This window comes from Lichenostomus cassidix, chromosome 10 (assembly GCF_008360975.1).
Source record: "Lichenostomus cassidix isolate B80296 chromosome 10, HeHo_3.0, whole genome shotgun sequence".
Lineage (NCBI taxonomy): Eukaryota > Metazoa > Chordata > Aves > Passeriformes > Meliphagidae > Lichenostomus > Lichenostomus cassidix.
This window is the reverse complement of record NC_139491.1, coordinates 9,638,790-9,657,125: the sequence shown is the minus strand read 5'-3', so window position 1 is coordinate 9,657,125 and position 18,336 is coordinate 9,638,790. Positions and strand designations below refer to the sequence as shown.

The 18,336-nt window shown below is 39.6% G+C and overlaps 1 protein-coding gene across 4 annotated transcripts in view; it reads left to right on the top strand.

Annotated features, from left to right (window-relative positions):
• The window catches only part of PDE8A (phosphodiesterase 8A), a 138,662-nt gene that overhangs the window by 97,552 nt on the left and 22,774 nt on the right, over positions 1 to 18,336 (top strand). For all 4 annotated transcript variants that reach the window (XM_085070521.1, XM_085070520.1, XM_085070522.1 and 1 more), the window contains 7 exons: positions 8,892 to 8,948; positions 11,310 to 11,500; positions 12,687 to 12,743; positions 14,143 to 14,200; positions 15,628 to 15,716; positions 15,945 to 16,023; positions 17,521 to 17,658. In XM_085070521.1, coding sequence (XP_084926647.1) covers positions 8,892 to 8,948; positions 11,310 to 11,500; positions 12,687 to 12,743; positions 14,143 to 14,200; positions 15,628 to 15,716; positions 15,945 to 16,023; positions 17,521 to 17,658 — 669 coding nt within the window. The remainder of the gene's footprint in view (positions 1 to 8,891; positions 8,949 to 11,309; positions 11,501 to 12,686; positions 12,744 to 14,142; positions 14,201 to 15,627; positions 15,717 to 15,944; positions 16,024 to 17,520; positions 17,659 to 18,336) is intronic.

Genomic DNA, 18,336 nt, shown 5'->3' with positions numbered 1-18,336 from the left:
CAAGCAGGGGGGATGGAAAGTTAGCCACAGCCTGCCTGCAAAATTAATACACCTGAGGCGACAGCAGATGAGTGAGAAGTTCCTTTCCCGTTAGACAGAGATGTTGATAAAGCCAAAGGCTGCACTTATTTGTTTGGAGTTAGACAAACCCTGATATATTTAATGTGTGATTTTGAACATGTCTTGGCTGATGACCTGCAAGACTTACAGACCGATTTCTTGTCTATTGATTTGTCTAGCCTTTGCATCTGGGTAAAAGTTACTGCTGCCAACAGATGAGAGAGGAGAGCACACTGCAACTTTTATAGCAATGCCGGCGCACGAGGAGTGAGTTAGTCCCCAGAGCTCAACTGTGGCTCTGCCAGCCAGTGGAATAACCAGACTTGTGTCAGCTGAGGGGAAAAGGGGAGAAGAAACAAATCTCTCAGCCTTCTGGGTGTTGCTAGGCACATTGTTTTTATGTGGCTGCCATTAAAGCATTTTGTGAGATAGAGTGTGGCTGCTTCTGACTGCAAAGGGGAAAACAGAGTTCTCAGAGTTGTTGGAGTCCAAGGGAAGAGCTGCTGAAACTCAGCAAGTTGCAATATCCACCTGGATGTGCTATTCAGCTGCCCATGAGGTACCATCTCACTGAGACAATCACAACCCTTACTTGCCCCCAGGAGCGCCTGGCTTCACGGGACATTTACTCTGAAGTATGTTGTATTCTATCCAACCCTTAAATTTTGTCAGAAACAAAACATGGAATTAGATGCTAGTGCCTTAAAGACAACCTCTTTTTTCTTTATCTGAAGTAATTCAGTTTCTGCATGTTGCACATTCTGTTCCTGTATGAACAGCTAAAAAAGTTCATACTACTTTTTTTTTTTTTTCATTGATAAAGGCATCCATTTCTGCAACCTATGTATAGCAAACCATTATTATAGGGTTTAAAAAATTCTTCTAAAGTACAGGCCAGATCATTCAAGCTACTGTTTTTCTCTTAGTGCAGGATATAACTACAGATGCTCCACAGCATGCCCTTACCACACAGAAATATTTGACTATAGTTTAGTGAGCAGCCCAGGGACTCACCATGGGGAGACCTCACAGCCTTCAGACAGAGTTCTGTGCATATTTGGCCTAAAAGGAGAAGTTCTTGCCAGCACTATCAGTCAGAAAGGTGGACCTTAATGAAGACCCCAGTGAGCAATCTCAAATCTTAAGATTGTGAAGACTTAGGACACTTTAAATTCTGTGCTTGTTGGTCAGAGTAGTATCTGGCAAAATGACAACCGTGAGGCACAGACCAATGTTAAGGTTATTCACATTTGTTGTTGTGGAGTTTATGATTCACATTTTTTTCTCTTCTAAACAGATAAATAGATTAAATTTCAAGCCTAGTGTACTTGTGCATAACATGCAGGTCTAAAAGGGGTTTTTGGATCAGGTAGATGCTGCAGCAAATACAACTTAATGAATTTGAATGGCTTTTAATATGAGGACTGGTTTCTGTTCAACTTTGTTCTCATTGGACAGAAAAAGTCAGTGTGGATTAATGAGTAAATGGCTCTCTTTTTCTGTCTTGGCTGAGGTATTCCATCCCTTTTTGCTGTGTGATTCATTGAGAGTGAGGACTCTTGTGGAAGTATGTAGTGTGAGATTTGCAGAGTCGCTTTGCTGGAGTTGGATCTGCTTACCTTAGAAACCTACAGTGCTGCTTTGATCACCAAGATGTGATATAACTTGTTTGAATTATCACCAACAGAATTTTGAATTTCAGAAACACGTGGGTGTTTCCCAGGTATCAGTGTAATGGTGCCTGTATTCCCAGTGCCTGCTGCTGTAGGTTGGCTAGGAAGAAGGGGCACTGGACACCCTGCCCAGGGGTGCCAGGGCTCAGCATGAGAGGGCTTGGACTGTCTCTCTCCCTCAGTGCCTCAGTTCCTCTGAATGTCAAAATGAAACCAGCAACCTCCCTCTTCAAGTTTGGAGATCTATGCAGCAGTTCCATAGGCACACTAAGTGATAATGACATTTATTTTATCACTTCAATACCATATCAGGAGCTAAAAAAGTTCCCCGATTTGTCAGCATGTTCTGTGTTAAAGTTCAGAGCTTTACCAGTGGCAGGGACTGCTGACTGGCTTTTTCTGCTGTCATTGTACAACGTGACCAGAGTGGGCCAGAGGCCATCCAGTCCTCACCACAGTGCAGATGATAATACAAGTCACTTTGGGACAGCATCGTTAATTATTCCCAACCAAACAGAATGATTCACTTTTGCATGTGCTGCGCTTGCAGTTTGATAACCAAAGTTTCCTGTAAAGAATAAGGGGAGAACTTATAAACAACAGAAATTGGGATTTCTTGGTTATGTCTGAAGTGGGCAAGAAGGCAGCAAGTGTGATTTCCCAACAGCATTGCTGCAGTTCTGTTCTAACTTGGCTTCCCTTATTGCACTGAACAAATGCAGTGGGGAACCAGGCCCAAAACACAAACAAACAAACAAACAAACAAACAAACAAACAAATATAACGGTGGCTGGCATGTGTGGCAAGCTGGACATACAGCCAAAAATCATCTGTGCCTGGGCAAGTCCTGATGGAGCTGGGATAGTCCTTGTGTTCAGCACCATGTGCTGGCACTCCTGCAAAGCAGTCCCAGTCCTGGCAGGGTGTAAATCTCATGGGAGGCCTCCTCAGCACTTGGGTTAACACAAAAATTACCCCCAGGCTGAGTAATGGAAGAGGAGCTGGATTTTGGGAGCAGTGAAGTTGTTGTCAGTTCGTTGGGAATAAGAAAGTGAGCTCCGTGGCTGGTTACATGCGCAGAGAGAAGGGCCAGCAGCCTGACGTGAGAGCTCTGGCGACTCATTACACTCAATAAAGCTTTTCTTCTCACAAAAACTGCAAGCTGTCAAAGTTTTGTGTTGCTAATGATGTGAATTGGAGGCCAGAGTTTGGCTCTCAAGAGCCAGACTGTTGATGTAAAACTGGTTCATAGTTTGAACTATGTTTACTGTTTATGTAAAACTGGTTCAAAAACAGATACTAAAACTTAAGAAACATCAAGAAAACAGAAGGTGTTTTACCCCATTATTTACTGCCTGCTGTATTGTTACATGGCAGCATTGTAGGTACTTCTAATAGGAATCAATTTAAACCAGGAAATAGATAAAAGGAAAACTGTTCTGGAACAAAGCATTGGGCGTTGTGATATAGATATAAATCTGCATTGTTTTGTTGAGAGAGATGCATCAGTGAGAACATGATGTAGATTAATCTAAATGCTAGATTTTATCAAAGCACTGAGTCAGAATGCTACATTATGAGTTCAGAGTCTGTGACATTTGTCTACATCTTTTATGAAGCAGAAATAGGAAAAAATATCAAGGGCTGGAATTAACAGGTATCATCCAGGTTGAACAGCAGTTTTGGTAAATTTTAATTGCCTTTCAGAACTCATGTCTTTGTATTTCAGCAAAGAATAAACTGACTCTGTGCAGCATAGGGTCTTTGAAGGCCAGGTTTACCCTTGTCCTTGAATCTGTCGAGCAAAGGCAGAAACCTTGGACACTTTGTTCTCTCTTATTCTTTATTCAAACTGCTGTGGCCTCCAAACAAGAAAAGAAGGAGCTGCACAGGGCCAGACTCCCACTTCATTTACACTGAAGTAAATCCAGCTTATTTTCCATGTATTTGATGGAATTGCTCTGGATTTCACTGTTGCTAACCAGGTTGGAATTCAAGCCATGGATTATAAAATTCATTTTATGCTCTGAACAGTTGTGCCCGTTAGGAAGATCTGCTTGGATGGCATTTTACATTACTTGTACCAATGCTGAGTTGGTAACAAAAGAGTTCTGTCAAAATCTGCCAGGAAGACATGAGCAGTGATGTTCAGTATCTAGCAGAAGGTGCATGGAAAATAGGAAGCTGAGTCTTAAGTAATCTACTTAGGTGCATTTCCTTGGAGAAAGAAATAGGTAAATGACCATAGATGGGATTAGTATTCATATAGTTAAGAAACTGATAAAGGTTATTATAAACAAGGAAAAACGTGAATTGTGAAAACTTGATCTTGAACATAGAGACTTTCTTGCCCAGAAATGTGAGCTACAGGAAGTCACAAAGCCCCTCTCTGTTGAGAAAGAGGCACCATGCTGGTATGACCTGGCTGGACAAGATCCTGGGCCTTGTCATGCCAGGTCATAGGAAATGGTTTATTTCCCAGCTTTCTGCAGCCAGGAGAATTTGGCTAAGGTTTCTGAGAAAGTATATTATCATGCCAAATTCAAATTTCTGCAGCAAATGGAACCTGAATCAATAAAAGTTTAAGATATGGTATAAATCTATTAGTTCATTTGAGCTTTTGTTTTCTGGGGTGATAAATCTGTGCTTAAAATGGTAGGTTAAGAGAAAGGATCTTTTTTCCTTTGTAAAATCAACCTCTGTTTTTCTCAGAATTATGAAAATTCAGTTTATGTTAACAGACCTATGGCTTCCAGCATATCTTGATAATGAAGACTGTTAAATCTTATTGTGATGAGTCAACTCATGCAGATTCATATCAAGTACTTAGTATATGTAGAAAATTTAAGTATGTATTTTAAAAGCAGATAAAAATTTTTTGGTGATGTCCTAAAACGCTGATCTGAGGAAGATGATGAATTTTGCTGGCTGTATTCCATTAGGACCAGCAAAGAAGTAATATGTCTAATCACTGTAGGTATTTGTCATGTATTACAATGAGTCAGAGACTCTGACTGTCTGCCCACTGAGCACAGATGTTGCCCTCCAGCAGCAGCTTCCATCTGCAATCCATTCAGCAGAAGTTCGTGGCACCTCTTTGTTCACGGAAAATAAGCTGTGCTCACCTGGAAAAGGTGAGAAGAGCAGCAGGAGCAGAAGTGCTCCCAGCTGCCCTTTAGGGAGGAGCACCATCAGGAGGCCAGGGCTGAGCATGGAATGGTCAGAGTAAGTCATTGCTGTCGCCAGCACAGCTCCTGCTGTGGCAGAAAGGAAGGGATGGAGCACTGTGGATTGCAAGGGAGCACTCCTGCTCCCCACCAGCCCTTCCCATGGATGGGCAGTGCTGCAGCAGCCACTCTGCCCAGGGTTGCCTTGGGCTGCCCAGGGCTCTGCTTTAAAACACCTCACAAAAACTTCAGCAAAGAGGTGTCTTAAGAAAATCAGCCTCCAGAAGGAATGCATTTGTGCCTCCCTAGCAGGAGTATCGCATGGAAGTTAATGCCCAAAGGATTTTTTGGGAACTGATTCTGCTCAAAATTTTAGGTGTACTCTCTGATGGTAATGGTAAGAGACATTTCAGAGAAAGCCAGGATACAACACTTCTAGCAAACAGGAGACCCACGGGCTGCAGAGATCTGTCCCTGTCACCAGCCAGGCAGTTTATCACCAAAGGGAGGATGTGAATCAAGCTGGCTTTGTGTCACCCCTTTATTCCTTTCTGCATTTATTCATTGAGCAAGTTCAGTTCAAGTTTTTCTAGCTGTAGGAAGAAAGAAAAAACAATCCAGCAGTGATGAACAGACCATTCCTTTAGATTCTGTTCTGGTAAAATATGAAGAATGACTCACACCAAGAAGTACTTCACCAGGTTATATCAGGTCAACACCGAGCTTGCTGTACTTTAATCAGATCAGTCACGGTTGTGTAGTCTGTGTTTTTAAAGCTTATTTCACTTGTTTTTATTTACCTGGCATTTGCTTTTCTCAGGGCATTGGAAACATGAACTATTTCTATCAGCAATTTCAATGCTTGCAATGTAGCTGCTACAACACAGAGATCATTGCTGCTCACAGCAGTCAGTGGATGACCTTCCTCATTGACAGCTGTCAATCACTTATGGCTAATGCCACTGCCTTGGGATGAATCCCACTTTGTGTCAGGGCCGGGGCTGGTTCCACAGGACAGAAAATACACTGTTCAAATAAGAAAAGCAAATTTGAGGGGAAAAAAGTGCTGCCAGCAGTAGTTCAGGGGTCAGAGAATGCAAAATGGCTGCAGTTGCTGTGTGTGCATTTGCAGAGCCACAGACGCTGCACTTACAGACTTTGCGTCAGCAGCTCTTTGGCAATGGACCCAGCTCTATCACAGTCAGTTCCAGGAACCCACAGCTAGTTCTACCTCTGTCTTCTCAGACATCTTCCCAATCTGTGCCTGCCTGGAAGGCTTTCACATGCATAAGTCGTGTCTGCCGATCTGAAAATGTACTGGGGCTTTTCAGCTAGGAAAGAAGTAGAAAAAGGTGTGAGTGAATAAAGATGTGTTTGTGCAGTTACTATACATGTGAGCTATGGCTGCGTTTGGTTTTGTTACAAGCTTGCAGCATTAGAGGTGTTTTTAAAGCTCTTTTAGTTCAGTGATAGTTCAGAGTTTCTGCTAATCCTTGCTGAAGCCTTGATTTTTGACACAATACTTAATCAGCATGTTACTTGTCAGTGTTACCTGCAGCACACAAAAAGTTTAAATGATTAATCAGGTTATTTGAACAGATTTCAACAGGATTAAGAATTAACTGGAGTTCACCAAAATTTTCCAGCTGAGATGCAGACCAAGACTTTGACTCTACTCAGGACAGCAAGTTAATGTGTAACAAGACAGGTTACCTCATTTGGTCACTTCTTGTGACCATTAGGCTTAAATGGTGCATAGACAGGTATTTTCAGTGCAGCAATAGCCACAGATTTGTGTCAGAAAAGTGTTTCTCAGCCTCAGTCCTTTAAATGCTTTGATTGCTGGTCATTGACAAACTTATTAAAAGAAAGAAGTATCTGAAAAGCAGTAACTGGCAATACTGTGTTAATCTCATTTGTTAAAATTCCCGTTGGGCTGGGAGTGATAGTCCAAGGGTACACTGGCCTGGTAGATGGAGTTTTGCATCCCCCTAGATGCCAGTGAAGTTCAGCTCTGGATCTGAACCTCCCAGCTTAGGCCATTACCCGGTGACACGGAACACTCACTGTTTTATGCTGGCAGGTGGAGTGTACAAAAAAATGTTCCAGATTTGATGTAAAGTACAGTTCTGGTCAGAGAAGAGAGTGTAAAAAGGCATCTCTAACTGAGTTGACATGCTCCCTCCGTGTCCTTCAGGCATTTCTGCTGATCTTACTGATTTAGGACAAGTAGTTACTACTGTCAGTAACCACTAACACTGGTGCAAAGAGTTGGATTCCCTCCTGCTGTGTGCATTATCAGCAAAAGTCTTTGCTGTTTCGTAGTGCAGGTTTTGAATAATTGGATGATGACCCACAGGGGAGAGTAAAGCAGCTTGAGTTTTTGAACTGAAGAGAGATTTTGGTATCAAAACTGGAAAAAAAAAGAGTGGAGAGTATTTAAACTAAGCTGATCTGACCAGAATGACAGTAAATCTGAAACCCCTTGATGCCATTTTAGCATCAGCTCTTCAAGGTCCTCTTAAACATGACAGGCAAACACTGGATCCTGGCATGCTTTTGTAGGCACTACATTGCCATTTCCCCTTCACTCCTGTTTCTTGCTTATTTAATGTTGCAGTGATGACTTCCAAGTTGATAAATAAATAAAATCACACATGAGATTCTCTGAGGTCTGAGCAATGGAGCATTAAGTTCATAGAAAGAGTGGAGCATGCAATTTTAGAAGATTTTTCTGTGGGATGTGCTGATGATTTTTTAAAACTACTTGCTGAAAAAATTATAGGCTTCAAAGCAATAAATAAAGCAATAAATCTCAAGTGTGGGGTTAATTTTGAAAAAGAACAATGTAAAAATGCCACCTTTCTGCTCAACAACTCTTTTTCTTTTAACATTTCAGTCCAGAGATGCCTTACATTTACTGCATTGCCAAAAATTATTTCCCTCTGGTTTCTTACTCCAGTTACTTTTGAAGAGTCTTTGTGACTCCAAGGACCATTGGTTGGACTTTGTTTCCTGTTTTGAATTGGGAACATTGTTATTCCTGCTTTTTACTTTTTATTTCTGGAACAAGAGGTGAAAAATATTTAAGTACATTGAAAGTGCTGATACTTGCCTGGTGGGAATTCCCAAAGAACTGAACCTGTGTAATCCTGTTAGATTCTCTCTCTGTATTTATGTGTTTAACTCCTTTAGAAGTGGTCTCATACCAATTGAAGAGTCATTCATGTTGAACTTTGATAATGATTAATCATATAAAAGAGAAGCAGTTGTGATAAACAGCACTTGTGGTCATTGCCCTCCTTCCCATGAAGGGACAAGTGAGGGGGAAGGATCCTGGCTCAGTTGAGCTGTGCTACTGAGCAGAATCTGCTGTGGGAATCACTGACATGTCAAAAGCATGACATATGACAGCATTTTTGAAGGGTTTTTAGAAGCAAAGCTGCATGCTGAATACATGCTTCATCCCAACAAATACCTGAGTTCTGGAATCTTCCCTGGGGAGTTGGGTGGGCAGCAGGGAATGCAGCAAAATGCTATTGGAGAGATGAAATTAGTGTGTTCTTGTAGCACCTTTGAGCACCTGTTACATGTGAAATTCAGGCACCTGTTACATTTGAAATTGTAAGAGCAGAATTATGTATTTTTGGACTTTAAAAGAAGTGATTTTTAAACACTTCCAGGTTTTGCAGAACAGCTGGAGTGATACAGAGGATTCAGAAAAAAAACCATTCTGTCTTCCAGACTTTCATGACTAATCTGTTAGTTTACATTTAAAATAACAATAAAAAATGACTTGAAGACTAGCTTGTTATTTCTAACTGTTAATGCAGCTTAGCATATAAATTTACAAAAGCAGAGTAAGACCCTCGTGAAGAAACAGCTTCTTAATGATAGCAATATATGCCCCAGACAGTGGTAGATAACAGAGATAATTTTTCTTGTTCCTTAGGTTTAATGCATTAATAAGTTCCCTTCTTATTTCTTCTAGGCACCAGTAACAGATGTGCAGTTTGGTCCTATGAGACTTCATCAAGATCAACTTCAGGTAACACAGCAGTTCAAACTGAAATCTTGATTTCTAAAATATCACAGATGTTAGCTCAAAGTTTATGACTGGAATTTTTTGGATTATAGAGATCTTCCCAGGGCATTTTGGTCAAGATATAATGTGCACATAACAGATTTTTACAGTGACATTTTATGTGATATCCTAAAAACCCTGCCTGTTTCCTCCAACCATCTCTCAGCTCTTAAAAATAGAGCTATCTATTCTTTCTGCTATCAGTTACCTTGTCATCAATTGAGTTTGTGCCTCATTTTGCATTTTACTGGTAGTCAAATTCTTAATCAAAATCTCACCAAACTGATGCTAAGCCAAGCAAACTTGCAATATCATTACAAAATATAAGGTGAGCTTGGCAAAATATATATTTTTTGCTATTCATTACAAGTGACAATAATTAATCCTCCTTTATCCCTTTATTAATACAGGGTTTATGTCATTTGTCCCTTATTTTGCCTGGGATGGGTATGAGGTTGGGAGATATATGACTCTTTTGGACCTCCTTTGGAAATTCTCCCATATCCCAAGGCATACTGAACCATTAATCATCCAAGATGTTCCTCAGTCAGTAATTTCAAAACTCCTCAGTAGAAGCAATCTGGACCTAATAATTTGAAAATGTCTGTTTTAAGAACTGCAGTTTCAACATCTTACTGAGCTATTGTCAGAACAGTAATGCCATCAAAAATCAGATCTCAGGACATTCTCATCCAGCTGTTCCCCAAGTATAAATCAGAATAGTCCTTGAGTATTTCTGCCTCCTGTATTGGTATTAATGGTTGTATCACTTTTGTCCAGTTGTAGCGCACTCTGAAATGCTGCTGATTTATCCTGGTAATATAGCTGGCAGGTATGACAGAAGGAGAACGTAGGCAACATCACATTTTTGCCAACTCAGATCTGCTGACTTTCTGTGCTCTTGCTGAAACCCATTCTTCCCCTCCTAAGGAATGTTATAGATTAACTTCACTAAATATAGCCCAAACTATGACATGTTTTTGCAAACAGTTTTGCGGGTTGCTACAAAAGGAACCTGAACTGAATGGGTGCAAAGTCCTTCATTCTTACAGAAGTATGCACTACATGGAAATGTTAAGATTTACTGGTAGACATTTCACCATCCTGGTCCAAAGTGTAACAGCACTGGAGCTCCCAAAATCACCCAGAAGATAAAACAGCTGTGGGATGTGGTGTGAGTTACACAGGCTTCACTTTTCCTGACCAAAGCACATATCTGAGTGTGGTTTGATTAAACTACTGAAAGATTGGTGCCATGGCACAATAGACCAAATGCTGGCTTAGTTATCCATCTTTCCCAGAAGGCTGCACGTGCTGAGCCATCCCCCAAATCAACACAGCATAGGTCTATAGTCTGCTGTGCTGTATGCTTTCAGGCAAGAGAATTTTCTTCTGCAAAACATTATCCTGACACAAAGCACAATCCCATCAGTGAGAGTCTTCCTTAGCACACTTTTTCTTCTGTACTGTATTGAATCCTAGAAATACATTTTGAAGGAATTGGGCCTTACCATACTTTCAGTCTATAGGCATTGTGTTGGTGTGAAAAAGGCTCAGAGAGATTCGTTCCTGGCAATTACACGGCAAGTTAGGACAGAGCAAATAGTGGCTCATAGGTCTGACCTCCAGTTCTGGATTTCAGCTATGATAATCTCCTTCTGTGATATAAATCCCATGGCAGGCTTTGTGTAGGAGTCACACGGGGATGTATTGCTTATGATTTCAGTCTGGCATGAGTTCCTTTTGACCAGTCTGTCCAGAATTTCCAAAAACCCCACAGAATGGGCAGCATCCAGTACTTTGGGGAATTAGGATGGGGAAAGGAAAGGACATTTTTCATCATGCCATTGAAGCAGCATTAAAGACTGATGCACACGAGATGAACCATGGCTTCCCCCCCCTCCCCCCGCCCTCCTTTTCTGGAATATAATCCTGGCAAGAAAAGTAAAACCCAAGAAAATGGTTGCATGTGAGACAGTTTTAGTGAATTAAAGTATACTCACTGTTGGTTCATGTACACTGTCTGAAACACAGGCATCTTGTCTCAGCTGGTTGCCTAAGCTCTCTGTGTAGATAATGACAAGAGAGTTCTAAAACTTGTTCTTCCCATGTGGATACACATGGCTCTGGCTGACTGTTTTACCCACTGGAAACACTTCTGTGTACAGACAACTATAAAAAAAGCAGTGGTCTGTAGAAAGCAATTCTGTTAAAAACAATGCCTCAAAAGTGGCTTTAAAAAACGTTAAGAATAGGGAAAAGCCACAGAATCTAGTGCAAGTGTAAGATTAGTGTGTGATGATCCCCTGCCTGTCTTTACCTCAGGTACTTTTAGTGTTTGCTGAGGAGGATGAGCAGAGTAACGGGTTCCGCTGGGCGTGTGACAAGGCTGGATTTCGCTGTAACATCGCCAGGACACCTCAGTCTGCACTAGAGTGTTTTCTAGATAAACACCATGACATTATCATTATTGACCATAGACATTCCAAATACTTTGATGCAGAAGCATTATGCAGGTAAGCACTGTTTCAGTGTAATTAATGCTTAACAATATAGTTAACACATCATCAAAATTGTTTCGCTTTTATATGACATTTTTATAAACTCTGTCCATCACTGTTTGGGTTTTTTTTGGACAGATGTACACTGGCAGCATCAAATAATGTTACCTCAGTGCTTAACATCTGATAGCAGCATTATTTTTGGTTGTGTGTTAGGGTTTCTGAAGCTCCATCTGGCTGGGAGCCACAGTGTACAAATTTGTTGCCATAGTGAACTGTTGGGTATTTTTTTGGGTTTCTTTTGTTGTTTGTTTGTTTGTGGGTTGGATTTTTTTTTTTTTTCAAATACCTGGTCCCTAGTTGTCATACTAAATCAACTGCAGAGATAGCATGTGCCACCAAGCAATTAAATTAATTAATTCACTTCATTAATGTTCTCATTTCTTTGCAATGTCACTTGCTCTTGGATAACTCCCAATGCAAACAGGCAATATTTGGTGTGCACATTTCCATACCTACAACATTTGAAAATATGTTATGAAGAGCAAAATTGCAAATAAAATATTCCAAAAATAATTTTAAATAATTTAGCTGCTGTAAAGTATGAGAAAAGGAGAAGAGGATTTGCCTTTGTGAGTCTCTCCACAGAGACTTGACAGGCAGTGGTTCCTTGCTCCAGTGCCTTTCCAGTGAAATAACCCTTGGGAATGTGTCTAGACAGAGTGAGTCTGTGGGGTGGGGTGGCAGGGTCAGGGTGTGAGCCCTGGGGACTCTGCTGGAGCAAAGGCTCTTCTTGCTAAACTGAAGGAGCTAGATAAGATCTTTGTCAGGCCAGAACTAGGTAGCAGCGCTGTTCCTCTTGTTCCATTTTTGCCAATCTGTCTCAGAATTCAGTAAAATGCACCTTAAATGAGTGAGGCCAAGCCTTTCAAACAAGTCCATTATTATGCTGTTTCAGAGAGGAGAATTTTTGCTATTCCCCCACTGAGAGTATTTGAGTGGTAGGTTAATCTATGTTCATGGAGTCTCAAATGCAATTTGTTACCCTTTCTTAACAGCAGGCTCAGAATTTGACTTTTGTTTTGTTGTTGAATGATTTAAAAGAGATATTTTAAGGAAAGTGCTGTGTGAAGACTCTGTAAAGTCGTTTTCTGAAATGTGAACTTAAAAACAAATTAAATGGTTTGCATTTTATTTAAAGGTCTATCAGAACAACGAAAGCCTCAGAAAATACAGTCATTATTTGTGTAGTACAAAGGTAAATACTCATATTTTTACTTTCACATGTGATCAAAACTGTAAATCTTACCATTGTAAAAGTAAGCACTACATTAAAAAAACTGAATTAGAATTTCCTACTGTGCTAACAATAATAATGTGCTGTACCAGAGTTTTTGTTATCCTTGACCATAGGATTGTGACAGAAATTGTTTTTTTAATTTCTGTTTTTTACTAAAGAGTCTCGCTTTGGGTTTTGTTTTTGTTCTTCCCCCAGCACCCCCTATCACTGCAGGCTTTCAGAGTATGTTTCAAACTTCTGCAACATCCTGCACAAAACTGTCTCACAGATCTGTGTTTTGAACCTTTCTTGATCTGCCTTTCAATATGATTTATCTCAGCAAAAACTGGAGATCTGATGAGTGTGAAAAACGATATAGAACAATTTGATCAGTACAAAGTATCATCTTACCACAGAAGTTCTAAAAACAAAAGCGGTTATGACAGATCAGTAAAGCATTACATATGCTATTTCCCTCCTCCTTCTTTGAAAACATTACTTATAAAATAATGTAAGAATAAAAAAAAATTCAGTATAGTTAATAAAATGAAATAACTGGAAGACAATTTCCTCAAAGTATAATTTGGGAATGGCTATTTCTCAGAAAACATTGATTCTGAAAACCAATTCTGAGGTGTTGAAATTTCCCATTAAAAATATACTACCATCTCTACCAAAAATAAAAAAGGACCCTAATTAAACATGTCAAGGTCCAAAACTTCATGCATAAATAAAAGCTATTATGCCATCTGCTGAACATGACCAGCTTCAATCTGCTTATTGACTGAAACTTCACATACTGGCCTTTCTTCCAGATTCCAGCCATACATTCATATATGTTGAAATGTCTTTTAACAGTTAGTATAGCCAGATTATTCCGATACTTCATTTGGGAATATGTCCCAAATGTGACTTGCAGGAAGGCAGTGGGTAGGCAACACCAGAAAATCCATCCTCATTCAGGCACCTCGAGTTGCCCATCTAAGATTTGGTACATTCAGAGGACAAGTCATTTCTTAAAACTTTGGCCATGTAGACTTTCAGGTGCATTTCTGACTAAGGACAGCATAAACAACCAGGATCAAACACAGAAAAGATCCAACAGTCTAGCTCATAGATTGGTTTCCTCGAAGCATTAGGGGTTTTTTGATGTAAGCAGCTCATTACATGCATGAAGGAAAATAACATTTTGGCTTATCCATGCCAAAGATGAAAGCCTATACAAAATACAAAAAATACGTTTTATCCCTAGACCCTGTAAAGATCTGGCAGTATTAGCCTTGGCGTTACATCTGGGTACAAGTAGATCCATGGATTGTGAAACTTGTTCTGAGTTGATTACAACAGTAAATCTGACTTTTTTCTCCTTGTTTAAAAGGCACACAGATCGGGAAGAGTCATCAATATTGCCCCTGATCTCCGCTGGCTTCACAAGGGTATGTGCTGTACTCAGCAGGCCTGCTCTGACATTGCAAAATTGTCATGCAAGGAACTCTCCAGAAGTTTGGCTGTCAGTCACCATTTTGCAGTGATCCAACCTGTAGATCTTGTTCTTCCATGTCCCAATACTGAACACCACACACCAGCAGAATTAGATTAATGCTAAGCAGGTGGATACTCTTGGGAATATAAGAAGTGGGGCTGAGACTTTTCTACTTTATGCATTTGTTTCAGATTAAATACAAGATCCTTTGCTTGAAATGTTGACATTGACTAAATTGATTAGTGGCTGTGGCAGAGCCAGAGAGCAGCTTGCAATGAACAATAGAATGTGCTGTGGGAAGTTTCTTCTATCAAATGCCAATTCCCTTCTGTAAGCAGCCTTCAGACACTGTCAAGTGCCATTAGCTATTGTTTGGAGGCACCTGAGAAGTATTCCATTGAATCTGTTCCTTGGCAACTATTCCAGCTGAGGAGAAAAGGTGCTTATTAGTGTGTCAGTTAAGTGGGTTCCTTATTGCATTCAGCTGACAGTGGAACAAGAATGGGCCTGATCTACGGTGTGATTCAGAATATTTGGTTGCGTGCTCACCAGATTTTTGCTGTCCCATCACATTCCATTTGCACCCATCTGCTTATTTCTAGTAAGGTCCCAATCCAGGAAATGCTACAGCCTGAAGATAATGGCATTTATCTGAACAGAGTCATTCCAGTGGGCACATAAGTAATTCAGCACAGGTTCTGAATTATTTATGGATCAGAGCCTTGGAGATGGGGCTAATGGCCAAGCATAGAAAATTTTGTTTAGCAGCTTTGATTGTGATGGTTTACATGTGATAATCAATTCTCCCTCCCAAACTATCCATGTCTATGGCAGTTTAGTGTGAGCGAAGATTTAACATTCAGGCTCATACCTGGTAGATGTGAAATGTTTTTAAAAAATGTGAAAGATACTGACATCATTGCTGTAAAAGCTCTGAAGTCAATAAAGGTCTATTTGACAGGAAATTTTGCTTTGATCTTTATAGACAATTTAGGGTATTAACAATTGGAAACTCATAATAATTTCAAATTTTAATTACTTGAGACCTAATAGTTTTTTCACTGATGTTTTAAATAAGTAGCAGGAAAGCTTAAAGTAGATTTTTAAAAAATACATTGATCCTGCTGACAATCATAGAGAATAAACAGGTTGGTTGAATAATCATTGCCATGAGGATCTGTCACCTTTTCAAAATGCAGTAACCTGAAAGTTTTCCTAGTATGAAAAAATAATCTTCTTGCATTGCTCATGTCACAGCATGTTCATTTTTGGCGTACCTACTCATTTTTTGCTTTTTTAGCAAGCAAAAGAAAACAGAGCTTCAAATCCTTGAATACAGGAATGTGTATTAATGAAATATTTCTAACCTTTCATTTGCAGAGATATATAGAAAATTCTAGTAGAATGGCCTGTTACAATGAGTTGATTCAGCTGGAATTTGGACAGGTGCAGGCACAGTTCAAACTAAGGTAATTTTACCCAAAACATTATCGACAAAAAAGTTCCAATTCAGCTACATCCTTAATAGAGTATTTATTTTAATGTGCAGTAGTTAATTATAGAATGTCAGCGGAAGAAAATACATTAATCATGAGACCGCAACATCATTCAGTATGGAGTTGTAATACTTTGTTATCATATATAAGAAGAATTAAGTGGATAAAATTTTATTGGATGCCTTTTTCTTTTTTCTCCAGGGCATGCAATTCATTATTTACAGCTTTAGAGAAAAGTCAAGAAGCCATTGAGATCACAAGTGAAGACCATGTAATACAGGTTTGTTCCAGTCATAAGTACAGAAAATTGCTCTGTATTTTATTTTGTCTATTATTACACTTACTCTTTCTTGCAGCACAAGAATCTAATCTAATTTAATGGTTCTAAAAGATTGAAGTGAGTTTAGCTGTAGAGTGGAATTTTCTCCATTTAAAGTACCTTGCATAAATCAAATAAATTTTAAGGGAGATTGTTGTTTCTGAATGAATAAGGATTTACTCTCTTGTTTTTGTTTTTTGAATTGATTCTTTATCTCTGTTATTCATTCTTTCTCTGTATCAAGAATGAATGCAGCCACTGGCTTATGTGAATTCTTTTCCAAAAATATTGTATGTTAATTTGATGCTCTTTAAAATCTAACGGGTGTTCTATTTAAATAATTGTACTTTTTTTTTTTTTTCTTCTAAAATCCGATACCGTTTGATGTATCAGAATTTTTGGGCCAGCTGTTTTTGAATGTAATCCTCTCTTAGAAGTTTCTTTAAAACAGGGAAAAGAAATTGTGCTTATGTTTGCAGTTCTGAAAACCATCATCTTTTTAAAGGAGTTAGTTCCATCCCTAGCTGTGAAGCAGTGAGGAGTGATTTTATTATAAATAAAGAGCTTGAGTCTGAGCCTCTGGGAATTATAACATGTATACAGATTGTACCTTCTTGACCCAAATCTTGACCATGGCAATTTCATTGAAGGATGTGCCTTCTTCATCCTTTCTACAGAAGTAACTGAACACAACCTGAACTTGTTTTAAATGCATTTTTTCAGACCCAGTTTTGTCCCTCTCTGACAGCCCCAGAGTAGGAGAGAACTGACATGTGCAGGAGTCCTGGCTCTCTCATATTAAAACATTTTAAATTGTAAAGGCATTCAGATGCTGTTCTGACAGGATTGTGCAAGTGAGAGGGCCACGAGGAGTGGGCTGTCAGTACCAGGGTGCAGCTTTATTGGGCAAGGGCCAAAAACTGCACTGAAATGCAACATTCCCTTCAGGGAGAAGCCTGCTTTATTAAATTCCACTTCCTCCAGTCTGGTTGGCTGGGCTTTGCCTGGACAGGGCAATAGGGATAGTTGGCCTTTACACAGAATAAGAGGATGAATTTGTCAATAGATATGGTTAATACTCCTACGATATCCCACCATCCAATTTGTGATTTTTAGGAACACTGAGGTAGGTTTGAGGTTTATTGGTTTGGGAACTGACAGAGCCCATTTTTCAGGAATTTATGTTGTCTGTCTAAACTCTGGGGATATGTGATACTCAGCTGTTTGCATAATTTCTCTCTTTGCTGACATGCACACACTCTGCACAACTGTTCTAGCATGGAAATTCCTGGTTTGCTTCACAAAGGAAAAAATGTGAGCATCTCTCTCAGAAATAGTACATGCAGACATTTATTTCAGGCTGGGAAAGAGATCTCCTGCTTAAGCAAACAAAACAAGGGATTCTGTTGTGCTTTAAGTATACTGTTGAATGGGTATTTGTTTGTTTTTATTTCACAGTACGTCAATCCTGCTTTTGAAACAATGATGGGCTATCAAATAGGTGAACTAATAGAAAAGGAATTAACAGAAGTGCCTATAAATGAAAAAAAAGCTGATTTCCTAGATACTATTAATTCCTGCATAAAGATAGGAAAGGTGAGTAATGGCATTGTATCACTTTTATTCGCTACCTGTAAAGGTTATTATGATCCAGCAGGGACATACACAGTGGCTTGCAGCTTCACAGACATGTAGCAGTTGCAAGTTACTTAAAATAAGAACAGGAAGTTAAAAAAAAAGTTCATTTTTTAAGGGCTTCTTTCTCTTTCCTTGCTCGGTGGAGGTACTTCTTTTACAAGAATAAGTGACTTGCTGTGTTTCTTTATAATTTATGCTGTTTGTAGCAAATGGTGTGGGATTGCCGAAGAAAAATGAGATGGATGCACATGTTATCTGGTGCTATGCAAATGAGAAAAGTACTGTATTGAAGTATTTCACCATGAAATGTGGAAGCTGATTTGCAAGTTCAGAATGTAAAAATACCAAAGAGACATTTGCAATATCACTTGAAAGTGATAGGCAGTGTCAGCTGCCAGCTGCCAATCTGTTTAATTCCCTAATGGCACAGGAGCTGTCTAATGGATTTCCATTAGAAACGTTCATTGCAAACGTTCAATCTGAGCTGGTTTCTGATGTCATTGAAGATGGCATGGTGCCTTGTAGGAAGATCATGGAGGCTGCATGGGGAGATTTGGGATTTGTGTGTTTGATGATGTGCCACAGCCCAGGCTCAGAGCTGGGTCAGGAGAGCTGGGGTGTCATGGGGACTCTGTG